The sequence below is a fragment of the Loxodonta africana genome, chromosome 2, assembly GCF_030014295.1.
Source record: "Loxodonta africana isolate mLoxAfr1 chromosome 2, mLoxAfr1.hap2, whole genome shotgun sequence".
Classification (NCBI taxonomy): domain Eukaryota; kingdom Metazoa; phylum Chordata; class Mammalia; order Proboscidea; family Elephantidae; genus Loxodonta; species Loxodonta africana.
In genome coordinates this window covers 163,810,863-163,828,829 of record NC_087343.1, presented here as the reverse complement: position 1 = coordinate 163,828,829, position 17,967 = coordinate 163,810,863, and the positions used below count along the sequence as shown (strand labels likewise).

At 48.6% G+C, this 17,967-nt stretch overlaps 1 protein-coding gene across 2 annotated transcripts in view; it reads right to left on the bottom strand.

Moving 5' to 3' along the window:
* ABLIM3 (actin binding LIM protein family member 3) overlaps positions 1–17,967 on the bottom strand; it is a 134,077-nt gene that overhangs the window by 11,152 nt on the left and 104,958 nt on the right. The window contains exons 11-20 of one of the 2 annotated variants that reach the window (XM_010591713.3): positions 17,537–17,692; positions 15,773–15,802; positions 15,127–15,256; positions 14,299–14,397; positions 12,628–12,675; positions 10,187–10,321; positions 6,824–6,885; positions 5,273–5,420; positions 2,158–2,187; positions 1,475–1,533 (exon numbers count right to left, since the gene is read on the bottom strand). In XM_010591713.3, coding sequence (XP_010590015.1) covers positions 1,475–1,533; positions 2,158–2,187; positions 5,273–5,420; positions 6,824–6,885; positions 10,187–10,321; positions 12,628–12,675; positions 14,299–14,397; positions 15,127–15,256; positions 15,773–15,802; positions 17,537–17,692 — 897 coding nt within the window. The remainder of the gene's footprint in view (positions 1–1,474; positions 1,534–2,157; positions 2,188–5,272; positions 5,421–6,823; positions 6,886–10,186; positions 10,322–12,627; positions 12,676–14,298; positions 14,398–15,126; positions 15,257–15,772; positions 15,803–17,536; positions 17,693–17,967) is intronic. The other variant, XM_064278013.1, reaches the window with a different exon arrangement.

Genomic DNA, 17,967 nt, shown 5'->3' with positions numbered 1-17,967 from the left:
CCAGAACTAAAACCATTCCTGAAGCCAACTCTTAAGGCAAAGATTAGTTTGGACTATAAAACATAAAATAATACTCGTGAGGAATGTGCTTCTTAGTTCAAGCAGATACACGAGACCAAGTGGGCGGCTCCTGTCCAGAGGTACGATGAGAAGGCAGGAAGGGACAGGAGCTGGATGGAGGGACATGGGAAACCCGGGGTGGAGGGGGGGGTGTGCTGTCACATTATAGGGATTGTAATTACTGTCACATAACAATGTGTGTGTGAATTTTTGCATGAGAAAGTAACTTGAGCTATAAACTTTGACCTAAAGCACAATAAAAAAGAATGTGATTTTATTTATTCGTTATGCACTGCACAATTCTATAATAATCATAACCATAATGGCAATGAACATGAAAGTTCAACAACGATCCTAATATCCTAACACATCACGTGGTTCTATTTTCCCTTCCATTCCTTCAAATATTAAACATTATGCAAAGCAAAAACAAAAAAAATACTACCTGGCTTATGTAATAAACTTTCAGTGAACACCTGTTGAGTGAGTGAATGTCTAGGCTCTGAGTGTGGTGAGGACAGGGTCCACGTGTTCCTCATCAGGCAGTGGTTTATTGGCACCAGCCATTGCTCTCCAGGGAGCTCTGATCCCTTTAATGTGCTTTACCCTAAAGGAGCCTCCTAACAGGGCTCCTGTTTCCACTCCCGCCCCTCTGTGGTCTTTTCTCCACGCAACAGCTGAAAGGGTCCCATGAAAACCCCGAGTCAGTTTCTGGAGCCACTGAGGCTGGACGAACCCTTGCAACTATTGCCCTGAGATAATCTTTAAACCTTAAACCAAAAATATCCCCTGAGGTCTTCTTAAAACCAAAAGATAGTTTAGCTTAACTAATAAAGACTGTCTGCCTTGAGCATCATGCTCTTTTAAGAACTATCTGTATGGGAACAAACTGACAACAGCAACTCAAAAGGTTAGATAGAAAGCTTGAGGGGCAGTGAGTTTATGTTAATGGGTGAGGAACAATTTGGAAAGGGAGGGTGAGAATGGTTGCAAGTGTGGGCTGTGAAGTCAGCTGGCCTGGATTCAAGCCCTGGCTCTACCACTTACTGGGTGTGAGAGGCTCGGCAGGTCATCTCGCCTCTTTGTGCCTCTATTTCTTCAGCCACAAAATAGGGTTAATAATAGTAACCGCCTCCAAGGGTTGTGAAAGTTAAATGAGTTCATGTGTGTAAAGTGCTTAGCATGGTGCCAGGCACATAGTCATTGCTCAGTTAGTATTAAATGTTCTCCAGTCTCCTGGGGATGTTTTTACACAGCAAATAAAGGAGAGTAAAGCAAGAGAGTGTCATTGCATTCTTTCAGTTAACCTGCCCCCAACCCCAAGGCTCCACCCATAAACAATCACCAGAACAAAGAGCTAATGCTGGAATTGTTAGCATCTTGGGGCAGTGTTCCCCAGCCTGGTGTCCCTTACCCTGTGCAGCCCATTTCTTCTGTAGGCAGGCAGGGAGGCTGATTTGGAGATGAGGGGATCTGAAAAGAAGGAGGCAGAGCAATCACCAGGAGCCCTGAGGCAATGGTCCCTCACCCTGAGATCATCTGCCTGCAAATAGTACTCCCAATTCAGTGACAGCAGGTGTGGCCAGAGACCACCAGCAATTCCCACCTGCTCTCCAGGCTTGCAACTTGACTGTCTATGGGGGCTTCATCCCTGCAGACCTCTAGGCCCACCGAGGCACCCACTCACTCTCTTCTGGCTTCAACCTGCACACATTTAGCCTCCTATGATGGACCTCTGTGTCCTAGCCTCAGAGTGCTCTAGACAAAGGCCATGGAATTGGAGTCAAGCTAGTGGCTCAAGTTCAGAACCCAGGCCGGGAGGTTCCCACATGGGTGGAAAAGGCTTGCTCCGTCTCTCTCTCTCTCTCTCTCTCACTCTTTTTCTCCCTCTTGGAGTTACTGGGCGTGGCAACCCTGATTCCAGAACCCAAAACTGGGGCCCACGATTTAACAAAAACAATAGGGTGGAGTATTTGGAATTAGGACATGCTGGGACATCCATGTTGTTTGCCATCACAGCTACAGGGGAAGTGCAGCAGGCTCAGCTCTCGCCCCCACAGGGCACCGTGAGGCTGAAGGTAGGGCAGGAGAACATACCGCTGTCAGCCAGGTAGTGGGACCGAGGGGCTGCAACAGAGAAAAGCCAGAGATCAGTCCGTGTTCATGGGGACAGACAGACCTGGTGGAAGACAGACAGCTCTCGTAGCTGGGCCACCCTGGTTGGGTTGGGGGAGGGCTCCTTCAGGATCTCTTTTCCCACTCGTTTCCTATTGTTGCATCAGTATCTGCTACAATGCATCCAAAACCCCAGCACCTAGCACAGCACCTGGGACACAGGGGGTGCTTCTTGATATATGTTGTATGGATGCCGTTGAATTTTGAGCAGCACTGGTACACTGATTAGAACCCAGAGCCAGGACTGAAAACAGTGCCCATCAGCAGTCCAACAGGGAAACAGGCTCATCAGCTCATCCACTCGGTCACTTAGTAGATACCTAACTTCCCTGGATGGCACAAGCAGTTTGCAGCTGGCTGCTGGTGCGGTAGTTAAACGCTTGACTGCTAACCGAAAGGTTGGGGGTTCAAATCCACCATCTGCTCCACAGAAGAAAGGCGCGGCAGTCTGCTTCTGTAAAGACTACGGCCTTGGAAACCCTATGGACAGTTCCACTGTGTGAGTGGGAATTGACTTGATGGCAACAGGTTTGTTTTGGTTTTGGCTAACCTTTAATTTGAGCCCACCCAGTGGCTCTGCGGAAGGAGGGCCTGATGATCTTAAACCCTATGGAGAGTTCTACTCTGTACCATATGGGGTGGCCATGGGCTGGAAGCCACTCAACAGCAATGATTTTTCTTTTTTACCTTCACACAAGCTGCTTAACCATCCTTCAGTTTCCTCGTCTTTAAAATATCTCCTTTACAGGGTTATTGTGAAGAATGTGACACAGTACAGTAGGATATTAGCACGGTGCCTGACACATACAAAACACTCAATAAAGCTGGCTTTATCATCATCAACATCACCAGCACTCCCACCATCATCTTCAATCTCACCAAGACTCAAGATGCAGTATTGTGAAGAGGGACAAGCTCATGGCCTTGGAGTCACTCTGACTTGTCTGGATCCTGGCTTAGTCACTTACTGGCTTCCTGACCTTGGGAAAATGGCTTAACCTCAGCTCTCTCATCTACAAAGTGAGTGATAACAATCCCACTACATTGTGGATCTTTGGAGGACCCAGAGTGATAGCGTATGTACAAATGTCTGGTACACAGAAGTATGAGAAATAGTATCTTCTATTACCCATAATTGTCTTCCTTGATCTAAGAGTCCACCATTTTCTCAGAAGGGCTTCCTGTGTTTGTTCTCTCAATATCTTGCCACCTCCTTTGCTTAAGGATTTTCAAGTGATCAAATAAGAAAGTCACCTGGCTTCTTAGCACTGTCACCCCTACTCTACTGCAAAAGTGGGCGGGACTGGGCATCAGAACAGGATCGGGAAACTCTTGCCTTGTTGTCCTTCTCTCTGTAGTTTTTCCTGGGAATGGTCTTCCCAGCACTTAGGTTTCTGTGTTTCTAGAACAGCCCTGGGCAGATTATCTGCAACTCCATGTCCTCTGGGCTAATGTTCTTAGCTTTAAGTACTGAGGGTTGACCATAGGGAATCAATGAAACTGTGACTGGTCACTGGGGTGGTGGACTATAGACTTTCCTTTTTCTTTTTTTCTGCATATTATCTGAAATTGATATATATATACATATTTTTACAACGAACATGCATTACTTTTGTTAAAACAAACAAACAAAAAACCCACGACTTCTTTTTTTTTGTTTTCAAGTATTGATCTGAGATGAGCTTTCCTGGCAGGGCTGAATTCCACAGGGATAAGAAAGAGTAAATCGACTCAAAGGCACACAACAAAACCACAGCAAGAGAGGAGGCAGAAAGACCAAGTATGTGTCTAGGAACACGGGGAGCTTAAAACAAGAAACTTCCAGGGTAAATTGCCTGAACCTTTCTTATCAGCACGTGGTCATTAAGCCTCTGTACACCTCCAGTGACGCAAGGCTCACCACCTCAGAAGGCAGCCCCTTGTATTGTTGTGCCACTCAGATTCTTAAATATGTTTTCCTTTACAATGACCTGGCTGGGCGTCAAGGTGTCAGATTCCCCAAGAGGCAAGACTCAGGAGTGATGGCTTAGGGCAGAGGATGGTCCTCGCTAAGATGCCGTGTCAGTATTCTAGACCCAGGCAAGCCTTCCAGAGATGGAAGAAAGTGGAAGAATCTGGCGCTAACCTTTGAGGGCAGACTCTCCCGATTCCTTCGTTAGCCCAAGGGATTGAGTTTGGGGTAGGCTCCATTCTTTCTTTGTGGTTCCTACAGGGTAGCACTTTGGCTTTTACTGCCTTAGGCTGCAGCGCAAGGAACGGTGCAATACCTGCACTGCACGGGAAGTACTGAGAATTGGAAAAGGCTTTCCAGAGGAGGCGACATTTGCCTCAAAATTATCTTGCTTGTTTATCTATTTTTCTAAACATATTTATAGTTTGTCTCGCCCCTCTAGAACAGGGGTCGGCAAACTTTTTCTGTAATGAGCCAGATGGTAAATATTTTAGGCTTTGCAGGTCATCCAGTCTCTGTTGCAACTACTCACTACTGTTGCAACAGCTTTCTGCTGTTGTAGTGAAAACAAGCATAGACAATACATGCATGAATGGGCATGGGTGTTCCAACAAAACTTTATTTACCAAAACCAGATTTGGCCCACGGGTTATAATTTGCCAACTCCTGCTCTAGAATATCAGCCCCCATGAGAGCAAGAATCTTGTCTAACTGGTCACCCCTATATTCTTAGCATCCAGAATGCTGCCTTGCACAACTAGAAGGTCCTTACAAATCTTGTCTTTGGGTTCTGGAGTCAGAATGACCTGGGTCCCAGTCTCAGCTCCATCACTTATAAACTGAGTGACCTTGGGCAAGGTATCAAAGCCTTCCATGCCTCAGTTCCTCATTTGTAAAATGCGGGAGCTGCTATGAGGAAGGAGAGAGATGAGTTGGTGCTGTGTTTCTCAGGATGTCTTGCTCAAAGTGAACGCCCAACACGTTAGTCATGGGATTGAGGCTCTGTGGAGACCAAATGCAGGGATCTAGGGGGCTCAGACTCATAGGTGGAGTGGGGAGGAGTTGGGCCTTCAGGGCAGTGCTTACAGCCATTGAGGGACATCTCGTAGCCGGCAGTGTGCAGAGCCTCCCGGCTGCTGGTGGAGCTCCGGGGTGGGGTCCATGGGTCTGCATAGGAGCTGGACCGGGCCTTCATCTCCTCCTTCAGAATCAGCCTGCCAATTCCACTCTGGAGCTGGGGTGGGGGCGAGGAGGAGCAAGATGCAGTTAGAAGGAAGCAAAGAATACCAAGATGGAACAGACCTGGGAAAGGCTGTGCCATCTGACCCTCTATAGTGAACACCTGCCATTTTTGCCTTCCAGCATCCCTCTTTCCTTACAGAATCCATATTTTCCACTGGGATTCACCACAAGTAGTCCACTGGGCACAAAAAGCTGCCTTAGCCAATGACACAATCACATTGCCCTGGCCATGGTGACTGGTTCAAGGACGGCCAAGCTCATTGCTGTTAAGTCGATGCTGACTCATACTGACCCTATAGGACAGAGTGGAACTGCCCCATAGAGTTTCCAAAGAGTGGCTGGTGGATTCGAACTGCCGACCTTTTGGTTAGCAGCCGAGCTCTTAAACACTGCACTACCAGGGCTCTGGGCCAATGAGAGCTTCCCCAAAACTCTTGCTGGATTTGCTGGCACCCATCTTTTTATTTTAACTAATTTTTTTATTGAGGTGAAATTCACATAACATGAAACTAATTATTTGAAAATGAACAATTCAGTACAGTCATAATATTGTACAAACACCACTTCTATCTAGTTCTAAACCATTTTCATCATCCCAAAATAAAACCCTGTATACATTAAGGAGCTACTTCCCATTCTCCCCTTCCCTCAGCCCCTGGGAACCATGAACCTATGTTCTGTCTCTATGGATTTTCCTATTCTGGATATCTCATATAAATGGAATCATTTGTGTCTGACTTCTTTCACTTAGCATGATGTGTTCAAGGTTCATTCATGTTGTAGTATTTATCAGTACTGCATTCTTTTTAATGGCTGAATAATATCCCATTGTAGGTATATGCCACACTTTATCCATTCATCTGTTGATGGACATTTGGGTCGTTTCCACCTTTTGGCTATCGTGAATAATGCTGCAATGAACACTGGCATACCAGTATCTCTTTGAATCCCTGCTTTCAAGTCTTTTAGGTACACGCCTAAGAGTAGAATTTCTGGGTCATATGGTAATTCTGTGTTCAACTTTTTGAGGAACTCACAAACTGTTTCCCATAGTGGCTGCACCATTTTACATTCTCACTGACAATGGATGAGGGTGGCTGGCACCCATCTTGCCACCGCATGAGAAAAATCTGCCTGAGCATGAAGCCAAACGGAAGAAGGTTAACACAGGAGAAGAGGGAGCCAACCTCCCTATAACATTTTTTTTTTTTTAAATTTGAGCGGCTAAGATCTAGTTATACCTGAAGCTACCTTTTGGCTTTTTAGTCATGGAAAACTACATATTTCTTTTTCCTCCCTTAAGCCAGGCTGAATTTAGTTTCTGTCACTTGCAAATGAAAATGCTCTCAGTAACTGACCCTCTTGGCATCTCATTCACTGCTGTGACCTGCTCACCTTATGCATGCTGTGGTCAAAATCATCCTCTTCTCCAGATGAGAACCTCCTGGCTCGGGGTACTGCCAAAAGACAGAGAGGATCAGCTTCAGCACCTACCCCCTACCCAGCCTGCCCTTGGGTGAGGGTAGACAGGGGTTAAGCCCAGGACTCTAAAGCTTTCTTTTCAACCCTACCACTTTCTAGCTGAGTGATGCTGCACAAGTGCACTTTGGCCAAGTACCCATCCACAGTGAATGGATATTCTTGTACTGAGCTGTCCAGCATCCCTTCCCATTCTCAGGCTGTGAGGTGCAGGTGAAGCCAACTGCCCAAACAGCCAATAAGCTTCTGCGCTGAGACTTTTCCTGCAACTAGAGAAGTTCTTTTTTTGCTTTGGGTAGGGTGTAAACCTTGGATCACCTTTCTTTGGAATGGGCGTGTATGTGGAGCACTTCCAGTAGGTTGACCAGGTAGCTGTCTTCCAAATTTCTTGGCATAGATGATTGCATGCTTCCAGTGCTGCATCTGTTTGTTGAGGCATCTCAGTTGGTATTCCATCAATTCCTGAGTCTTGTTTTTCACTAAAACATTCAGTGCAACTTAAACTTCTTCCTTTAATACCATTGGTTCTTGATCTTATGCTACCTCCTGAAAAGGTTGAATGTCAACCAATTCTTTTTGGTACAATGACTCTGTGCATTCCTTCTGTCTTAGTCATCTAGTGCTACTATAACAGAAATACCACAAGTGGATGGCTTTAACAAACTGAAGTTTATTCTCTCATGGTCTAGTAGGCTAGAAGTCCGAATTCAGGGTGCCAGCTCCAGGGGAAGTCTTTCTCTCTCTCTTGGTTCTGGGTGAAGGTCCCTGTCATCAGTCTTCCCCAGTTGAGAGTTTCTTAGCACAGGCACCCTGGGTCCAAAGGATGCACTATTTTCCTGGCTCCTGTTTCTTGGTAGTATGAGGTCCCCCATGTCTCTCTGCTTGCTTCTCTTTTATATTTCAAAAGAGACAGGCTTAAGACACAGCCTAATTTGTAGATTGAGTTCTGCCTCATTAACATAACTGCCTCCAATCCTGCCTCATTAATATCATACAAGTAGGATTTACAACACTTAGGAAAATCATATCAGATGAAAAAATGGTGGACAATCACACATTACTGGGAATCATGGCCTAGCCAATTTGACATACATTTTGGGGGGACACAATTCAATCCATGCCACCTTCTATTTTCTTTTGATGCTTCTTGCATCATTCAATGATTTTTGCCCATCGAATCCCTCAATATTGCAACTTGAAGCTTGAATTTTTTCTTGAGTTCTTTCAGCTTGAGAAATTCTGAGCGTGTTCTTCCCTTTTGGTTTTCTAACTCCAGGTCCTTGCACATTTTATTATAATACTTCACTTTGTCTTTCCCAGCTACCCTTTGAAATCTTCTAAGGAGCAGCCAGAATGGTCCTTAGAAGCGAGGATGGTGAGACTTCAATCTCACTTACTTTGTACATTACGAGGGCTCAATCCCTGGAGAAGGATATCGTGCTTGTAAAGCGGAGGGTCAGTAAAAAGAGGAAGACCTTCAATGAGATGGATTGACACAGTGGCTGCAACAACAGTCTCAAATATAGCAATGATTGTGAGGATGGGGCAGGACCAGGCAGTGTTTTGTTATGTTGCAGAAGAGGTCACTATGAGTTAGCACCAACTCAACTGCATGTGACGACAACAGCAATAACAACAGGGTGTAAGCCTGGACCTGCTGGAGCTCATCTCGCCGTGATGAGAATGAGGCCAGCCCTAGGGAAAACAGTCCAAGTCCTGCTGACATTCATTCACTCCCTAGATCCAAGTGGGCCTCAAGTCAATACACCCCCAACTCATTCAGGACATAAGCTAGAATGTTCCTTTTCAGCTTAAGCCATGTAGAGTTGTTGCTGTTTTCTTCTGCAATTGAAACAGTCCCCATGAAGATACTCCCCACCTCTGCTTGGAGTGGTCTCTCACTTATAACCTCTCACAGGTCCTCATCATTGTTCACTTTGGCTTATAGTTTTTGTCATGGATTATGTCCCCCTGAAAATGTGTGTATTAACTTGGTTAGGCCGTGATTTCCAGTATTCTGTGATTGTCCTCCATTTTGTGATTGTAATTTTATGTTAAAGAGGATTAGGGTGTGCTTTTAACACCCTTACCAGGTCACATCCCTCACCCAATGTAAAGGGAGTTTCCCTGGGGTGTGGCCTGCACAACCTTTTATCTCTCAAGAGATAAAAGGAAAAGGAAGCAGAGAGTTGGAGACCTCATACCACTAAGAAAGCAGAGCTGGGAGCAGAGCGTGTTCTTTGGACCTGTGGTTCCTGGGCTGAGATGCTCCCAGACCAAGGGAAGACTGATGACAAGGACCTTCCTCCAGAGCCTACAGAGAGAGAAAGCCTTCCCCTGGAGCCAGTGCCCTGAATTCAGACTTCTAGCCTACTGGATGGTGACAGAATAAACTTCTCTTTGTTAAAGTCATCCACTTATGGTATTTCTGTTATAGCAGCACTAGATAACTAAGACAGTTGTGTTTGTGTCTTATTTCTTTTTCTAAATGGGGAACACTTTGAGGGTAAGGAGAGAGGTCAACTCTGTAGCTTCCATGCAGCTTTGTTCAGAATGGACATTCAGTTAGTAAAGGTATGTGTTGGATCAGTTGGATCTTGACGAAATTCTTCCCCAGACTTGAAACACCTTAGCTTGTTTGAATGGGTGGGTGGTATTCTGTGGGCCCAGAGACTCCCTGCCTCGCCAGGAAGCCCATGAACACTTCCCAACCTCCCACATCCTCTCATTGCCATCCTCCCCACCATTTTCCACCCTACAGACAAAGTGGTCTCTCAAAAGCACAAATCTATTGCGCCACCACTTTCAATGGCTTCCTACTATTTAGGATAAAGACCAAAGACCTAGCCCTAAACCAAAAGGCCCTGGCCCCTTATTCCTCTCCTTGCTTTCCCCTCTCTCTGAGTTCTAGCCAACCTGATCTCTGGGTTTGCATTTCCATACTCTCTTTCCTGACTTACCTCCTCCTTACCCTTCCTGTGGCAGCTGAGAATGTTTCATCCTCTCCCAGGCCGCACAACATGCCCCTGCCATCAGCTCTCCTCCCTACTATAATCACCTTCTCTTAAGCTGGGACCTATATCTCCTCCACAAAGGCAGGCCTGCATCTGTTTCTCTCACCAGTGTAGCCCCAGGGCCCATGGCTGTCCCTCAATACATGCATGTTGAATGAATAAATGAATGATTATATGAAGGAACAGGCAACTATCTTTCTTGACCTTGTGTGTCCCTAGCACAAGCAGTGGGGTCTGGCCCTGGCTCCCCTGTGGGGTATGGTACCTTTGGGGGACCCGTGGTAGGTCCAGTACTCAGACTCCGCACCATAGTAGGGATCTGGTGAGTAGGCTGGACTATACTTGGATGCCTGGCTGATGTCTTCACTTGTCTTGCTTTTGGCTGTTGTAGACAAATCACCTGCAAAAGGACGCAAGGAGAGAGCTTCAGGAAGGCAGTGTCCTGGCTGGGATTGTGTACCTTTTCCCCTGCCACAGCCAGGATCCAGCCCAGTGAAGGGGGCCACGTTGTTGTCAAGGACCTCTGCTGGGAGAGTATGCGATATGGAGAATTGGAGCTGGAAAGGCACTGGAGCCAGTCCCTCATTTTACAGTTAAGAATCTGAATCCCAGAGAGGGGACTGGGCTTGTCCAAGAACACTCAGTAAGTTAGTGCAAGAACTGGAGCAGATTCCAGCTCAGGGCTCCTCCTACCATATTCCATGGACTTCCAGGTCTACTCCTGCATGAACACCAAGGCTGAGGCCTCATGCAGTAAGACTAGACAGATCCCAGGTGAGGCCTCTGCTCTTATCTTCCTAACCCTCTAGAATCCTGGCTTGTTAGGGATTCGACCTACACCTTGGGTGGAAATCGCCAGGCAGGGCCACGATGCATGTTGTCAGGTTAATCTTCTCCTCATGCGGAAATGTCATACCCTGGTTTGGGGGCCACTACCTGGCCTGAAGGAAGGGGCACTTGATAGGGAGTCAGCAAAGATGGACTCTGGTCCAGCTCTGTCACTTAACTCAGCTGTAACAATAGGTGAATCCCATCCTTCTCTGCCTCAGTTCCCCCATCTGTAAAGTGTCACAATTGGTCTGAAGTCCACGATGTGGGGGGTGACCACCAAACCCATCACAGGTGCAAATACTTAACAGGGCAATGGCATTAGAGCAGCCCAAAGATTGGTGAAGGTTGGCCAGGGCAGAGAGAGGGCCTGGGGAAATGAGCGTCGTACCACTACTATTTCTAGGAGTGAAGCCAGAGCAGCACGGAGTCCTGAGACACGCCCTCTGCCACCCCTGGCTGGACACCTCTCCCAGTGGCATAGACTTCCACCCATGGTGAATTCTCCTCTTGGATTTGGGTCCTGGGAAGCCCCTCCTGCCCCTGGCTGATAGACTTTAGCCCTTTGATAGCCTGAGGCTCCTCCCCAGTCTACTTGGAGCTGCCCCTCAAAGCCCACCTGGAAAATCCCATGCAGTCCTGAGAAGCTTGGGATCTGGTGCCATCTTTGGATAAAAAGTCACACTACTTCTGCTGGGGTTGATGCCTCTCTGTGGTCACTTAGGGGCACACTGTATGTCCCCACAGCCACATGTACATGTACACCGGCTCACAGATTCACCCTTGACCTCACAGCCCAGCCCCCTCCAACGCTGGTGATGTTTGCCTAAATTGCAGGGTCTTAAGCACCCAGAGCCACTATTTATACTTGCATCGCCCCTTCTACCTGCCTAGTTCAGATCCCTTCCATCTGCCAACATACTTGTCTAACTCCGCTTCTCTCTCTGTTATCCCAGCCAGATCCTTGGGCAAGTCAAGGTGATACAGGGTGGTAGCTGCTCCTCTAGATTCTAAACTCCTCAAAGGAAAACCAAAAACCCAGGTGCTGCTGAGTGTGTTTCAGCTCATGGAAACCCCACGTGTGTCACAGTAGAACCGTGCTCCACAGAGCTTTCAGTGGCGGGTTTTTTGAAAGTAGATCACCGGATATTTCTTCTGAGGTGTCTCTGGGTGGACTTGAACCTACGGTCCTTTGGTTAGTAGCCAAATGCTTAACCATTTGCTCCACCCAGGGACTCCATCCTCAAAGGAAGGGAGGTACTTATTCAACGCAGGTTCAGTAAGTGCTTTCTGGAAGAATGAACAGGAGGTCACAGTGATGAATAAAACTGCCCCTAGGGTTTCCAAGGCTGTGAATCTTTAACGACACCGACTGCTACATCTTTCTTCCACAAAGTGACTGGGGTATCGAACTGCTGACCTTTTGTTTAATAGCCGAGTGTTTAACCACTGTGCCACCAGGGTTCCTTTAGAAAAAGCTGTTACAGATACAAAATTCTAATTCAGTGAGTACAGTGTGGGGCCGAGGAATACACATGCATTCCAGATGATTCTATGAAATGAAGTTTGAGTATCAATGCCTTGGAGTGTGACTCTCCCAGGAGTATTTTGCACGGATTGCTTTAACCATGGAATTTAGGACACCAGACAGCAGGTAAGGGAGGCAGTTGGGGAGGAGGTGGGAAGGGATTTGGGGGACACGAACTTTCCTTGCTCCTTTGAAATGACACCACGCTCCCCCCCAACGTCACCTTGAGTGACTGGAGGGCAGCCAGCAAGAAAGGACCCAGTTGCAGCCTTGCAGTGTGTCCTTCCTGGGCCCTCCTTTAACCTCCCCCTCCCCTTGCCTGGCCAAGCCCTGACTGCCTCAGACCATACCATGCCGTTTGTAGATGGGGGGTTTCCGGTAGATGTTACTTTCTCCAGCTGCTAGACAGACCAGGAAGGGACAGTGGGGAGGGCAGAGAGAAACAAGGAGAAAGGGAGACAGCAGTTGGTCAGTTGATCTCATGAGACAGAAATGGTCAGCAACTTTTTTTTAAGGTTCCACCATCTTTCCTTTGGTAGACTTCTTCTAAAGTTGACCTTCCAACCTCATCCCAACATGTTCCAAGTAAGGGAAGGGAGAGGAATGGATGGATTCAAATGGTGCTGAGGGAGGGGCTTGGGGCTTGAATGGTGGGCATGCAGGCACAGGTGGGCACATGCTCAGCAGGACCCCAGGCAGGGCAGGTGTCCACTGCCTCCACCCAGCAGTCACGCCTTGTTCCATGTGAAAGTCCCCAGGATGCTGCAGCCAAGTTTCAGCAGTATCTCCCTCTCCCTCCCTCAAAAACTGTCAGGACAGAACCCTTCTGGGGCAGTTGAAAGAGGTGTAGATGAAACAGCAGGACAAGTTCCCAGGAAAAAGTGCGTGGGGAGTGAAAAACTGAGCTCCCAGCTAGGAGACTGGGGTTTAGGCCTGGCTCCACTGTAACTCAGGATTTGACCTCATCCAAATCACACCTACAAGGTAATCTAAACCCATTGCCATTGAGTCAATTCTGACTCATAGTGACCCTATAGGACAGAAGACATCTCCATAGAGTTTCCAAGGCTGTAATACTTACAGAAGCAGAATGCCACATCTTTCTCTCATATAGCAGCTGGTGGGTTTGAACTGCTGACCTTAACTACCTTACCACCAGGGCTCCTTTCAAGGTAATCTAGCCCCTGCCTTCCTTTCATCTCCTATCACTATGTAGTTAAGTAAGTCTGGGCAGGGAGGGGACAGGACACTACCTCCAGCCATGCTGGCTCTGCCTGCTTCAGTGTTTTGGGGCCTTGCTGTTCCCTATGATCTTTGGAGGCTGGCTCTTTCTCATCTTTTGGCTTCAATGTCAGTTCCTGAGAAGTCCTTTCTGACCACCCCACCTAACCCAGCTTTCCCCTCTCCAGTCACCCCATCATATCAGCCTATTTTATTATGTGTAAAATACTTATTATTACCAGAAATTACCTGTTTACTTATTGTCTCTATCCCCATGCTGGGACATAAAGACCACGAGGGCAGGAACTGAGCTGGTTCAAGCCTAGCTGAAGCCTCAGGGCCCAGGACAGTGTCTGGCTGTATAGATGGGGCAACAGAGGCTCAGAGAAGCTAAGTAACCAGCCCCAGGTCACACACCTTGTAAGCAGTGGAATCAAGATTCAATCCCAAAAGTTTTGATGCAAAACCCTGTGGCATTCAGCATTATGTGCTATAGCCTTATCTACCATGACCCTCAGACACTGCAGGCACTTTCCACTTGTTCCGTGCATCCTCCTCCCTGAGTCGATTCTCTGAAGACCCTTCTCTGAAGACCCGCTTAGTCCCCTTGTGGTCTTGATCAAGGTTGGCTCTGTCACATGGGTGGACTAAGCCTATGGCTGTGTGGGCTGGAGGGTGAGGTTAGTGAAGGTGATTGGTTAGGGAGGGTCCCCCGGAAACTGGCTTCTCCTTGGTGCTGGCGCCCGCGGAACCCACGGAGCATGCACCCATGCCGCGCATTCAGGGCTGGCAGCGCCTACCTGGGATGTGAAAGTGCTTGGGAGCCTGGTAAGAGGTCGGAGTGGAGGACCTCACATCTAACTGGCTATGGTATGGAGAGCTCCGGCCACTCTCGGGCCCTGGAGCACGCAGGCAGTGGTCCCCAGAGAGAACAGAGGCATAGAGAAAACAGGCATTAACGCAGTGGCGGCTCAGGAAGCAGTGAGGTGATGACAGCAAGGATGGTGGGGATGGGCTGGGGTGCCCAGCGTGCTCAGGCCCGGGTCAGGAGAAGCATGTGCCCTCATGCACTTCTGCAGGGACAGGTTTGGCCCAGCTTTCTTGCTTGACCCCAAAGTCAGAGTTCATGGGTGGTCAAAATCAACTCCTCTGGGTATCAGGAAGGCACCTCCACCCCTCTGTGCTGCCCACCCCTCCCCACCCAGGCCTCTCCCTTAATTGCTCTTTTCCTCCATCTCAATGATTGGATTAGGGTTGGGGTGGGCCCAGGCCACACCCGTGTTGCTGGTCTCCTGGTTCTATCCTCTGATGTGGCAGGTCAAGAATGAGGGTAGGGGAGTCTTCCGCCAGCCAGGGCACTGCACTGCCTACTACTCCCCACTCTTGGCAGCTCATCACCCACCTTCACGCTGCTTTTCAGCACCACACCCCCCCTCCTCTTCCCCCTGAATCCTCCCACCAGGGTGCATCTGCAGGGGCTCAGTGAGGCCCAGCTGGTCACCTGACTGGCCACAGCCCTCCAGGGGTCCATGTCTAGATGGAGCCCCTTGCTGTCTCTACAACCCAGGGACCAAGCCACTGCTTTATCCCCCGTTCCCTTTCTCCCTTTGGGGGCTCCCTTTCCTTACCAGAGCGGTAGTAGTAGTGAGGCGAACGGGAGAAGGTGGGGGACATGCCCTGCCGGCTGTAGGTGGGCGAGTCGATGTATCCCGGGCTGGAGGCCCGTCTCTGCCGGAGGTCCAAGTTCTCATAGATGTCCTGGGGGAAGAAGTGGGGCCATGAGCAAGGCAGGCCATTAGGTGGCCTGTGGTCCAAAGGTAGGGCAGGCAGGTGGGGGAGCCACATGGGATCGGGGATTCTAGGTACTGAGGCAGGGTGCTGCCCCTCTGAATACAGAGAACTACTCCTGGAGTTCCAAGCACAGTCTAAGGAGGGCAGTTGAGAATTTTCAGGGCCTTCACCCATCACGCCCAGGCCCCTGGATGGACCCTGGGGTCAGTCCCTGGAATAGTGGCCAGGGATCGGAGAGGTGTCAGGGAGGTCACCTCTGGGTGGAGGTGGTATGTCACGTTCTCCCCAGCCATTTCCATCCTTCATGCCACCACCACTTCCTCTGGGCCATGCCCCTGTCTCTGTGCTTCTGCCTGAGTTTGGGGAGGACGCTTTGAGCAAGGACTCAAGACCCTTGGGGGGCTGGGGAGGGGGGTCAGGGGCCTGCAGTCAGCATAGAGAGACACAGTTTTATAAAAGGTCCCCCCGAATCAGCTTAATTACCTGGGAGTAGGGAGATAAAGTTCTCAGCGACTTAGAAGCGAAGAGTTTGAAGGTAGCCGTGGAAGGAACACAAAGCAGAGAGAGGAGGAGGAGAGTAAGGCAAGAGTCTGGTTAGATGGTTCAGCAGAGAGGGCCTGCAGCTGCCTCAGGCCGGGCATCCTTTCCAGAGAGCAGCTGCACTCAGAATTCCAGAATACCAGACTGCTGGTAGGCAATCTGAGATCATGCCCTTCTTTTACAAATGGGGAAACTGAGGCCCAGGGAGGGAGCTGGACCATGCGGTCTTTCAGGGAGGAAGAGGTAGATTCTTGACTTGGACCCCAGCTTCTCCACCACAAGCTCAGAGTTATTTTCATGACGACCCTTCCCTGTCTCTCTTCTGGTTCATGACCCTTCTGTGGTTCATGAGGACGGTGCCTAGGGGCAGGGGACCCAAATGCAGGGCCAGGAGGGAGGTGAGCTGGTGGGCGGTACAGCAAATGGAGAGTGACGGTCCCATCTAAAGAAGGCAGCTCCAGCAGGTCAAGGCCATACCGAAGTGCCTGCCTGATGTTCACACAGCTCCTTAGTGCTTAAATGTTGGCAACTAATTTATACTTTTAAAAGCACTTTGTGAGAGAAATGAAACAAATCTGAGGGCTGGCTGTACCCAGTGAGTCCCAGATTGTCATTTCTGGCTTCAGGACAATCAGCTTCTCCCAAACACTTGGTCCCTTTTTCCTGGTCCATTTCGGGGGCCAGCACCCAGACAGCCTTGCAATGTGCTCTTAAGCTTTTTTTGACTCACACATGGCAGGATGGCTGCTTTCCAAACAAATGGAACCCCAGTCCTCAACAGAGAAAGGGGACTTGTCCAAGGTCCCACAGTTAGTTAGTGGTGAAGCTGGGATGAGAGTCCCAGTCCCTTGCCCACCAGGCCAGGGCTCCTTTTGCTCCAAACTGTTCCATCTCAGAGGGCCAGGGGTGGGGCTAGAGAGCTGGCAGGACGTCTAACGTAATGGCCACCCTGCCTTCTCCAGAGAACACTTGGTCTTGTCTTTTTTGTTGTTGTTGTTCCCCAGTTGCTGTGGAGTCAGTTTTGACTCATGGCAACCTCATGTGTGTCAGAGGAGAACTATGCTCCATATAGTTTTCAGTGACTAATTTTTTGGAAGTAGGTCACCAGGCCTTTCTTTTGAGGTGCCTCTGGGTGAACTTCAGCCTCTAATCTTTTGATTAGCAGCCAAGTGCATCAGCTGTTTGCACAGTCCTGGGGCTAACCACTTAGCTATTTGAAAAACCACTGGATGCAGAGTCTTTATAAAAGTGTCTCTTGCTCTGAGCATAGGCTTAAAGCCAGATGCAAAAACCACGCCCGTGGAGCCTTGGGGTGTAAACGAGAGCCATGGGCTGGGTATAAGGAAATATTCTGAAGTATAAGAAAAACAACAGCTCAAGCACTAAATGGTCACAGGCTCTTTTGTTGGGAGTCAACAAGGAGTGGTGGGGACTGGGGAGAACTGGAGTGCCCATGCCCATGGCTGCTATCCATCTCCAGGTAGTGTAAACGCAGGTTCAGTGTTACCAACTCTGATTTTTCAAGAAAAGCCAGAAAGCCAGATTTTTGGATGAAATCTCTTGATTTTCAAATGTTTACTCTAAGTTCCAGTTTAAAAGAACCTAAGGCTAACCCTGTGGAGGCCAAACCATCTGTGATGGACTGGGCGGGGGACCTCAGTGGGACCGCCTCTCCTTCAGCAGCCCCAGAGGGATGAGACTCGATACCTCTCCATAGCCACATCTCTCCAGCATCTCGTCGGACGTGTATCTGGAATGAGGCTCGTAGGAAATGAGGTCAGGGCGTTGTACCTCGTAGATGGACTTAACCTTGGGGAGAGCTGCCAGGTCTTTGTAATTAAGGATCTCATTATCCACTTTAGCCTGGGGAAGAGGGAAATGGACAGGAAAGAAGTAGAAAGACAAGAGAGAAAGGAAAGAGGGAACAAAAACAACTACAAACAAAATATTAGGACCAAAGAATTGCAGAATGTTAGACTATCCAAGGTTGTAGAGGCCATCTATTCCAACAGGACTAAGGTTTATTGAGCACGTACTATGTGTTAGGTGCTGTGGTTTACAGGAATTGTCTCCTTTAACTGTCACTGCACCTTTGTGAAGTATCAGTATTATTCCTATTTCCCAGATGAGAAAACTGA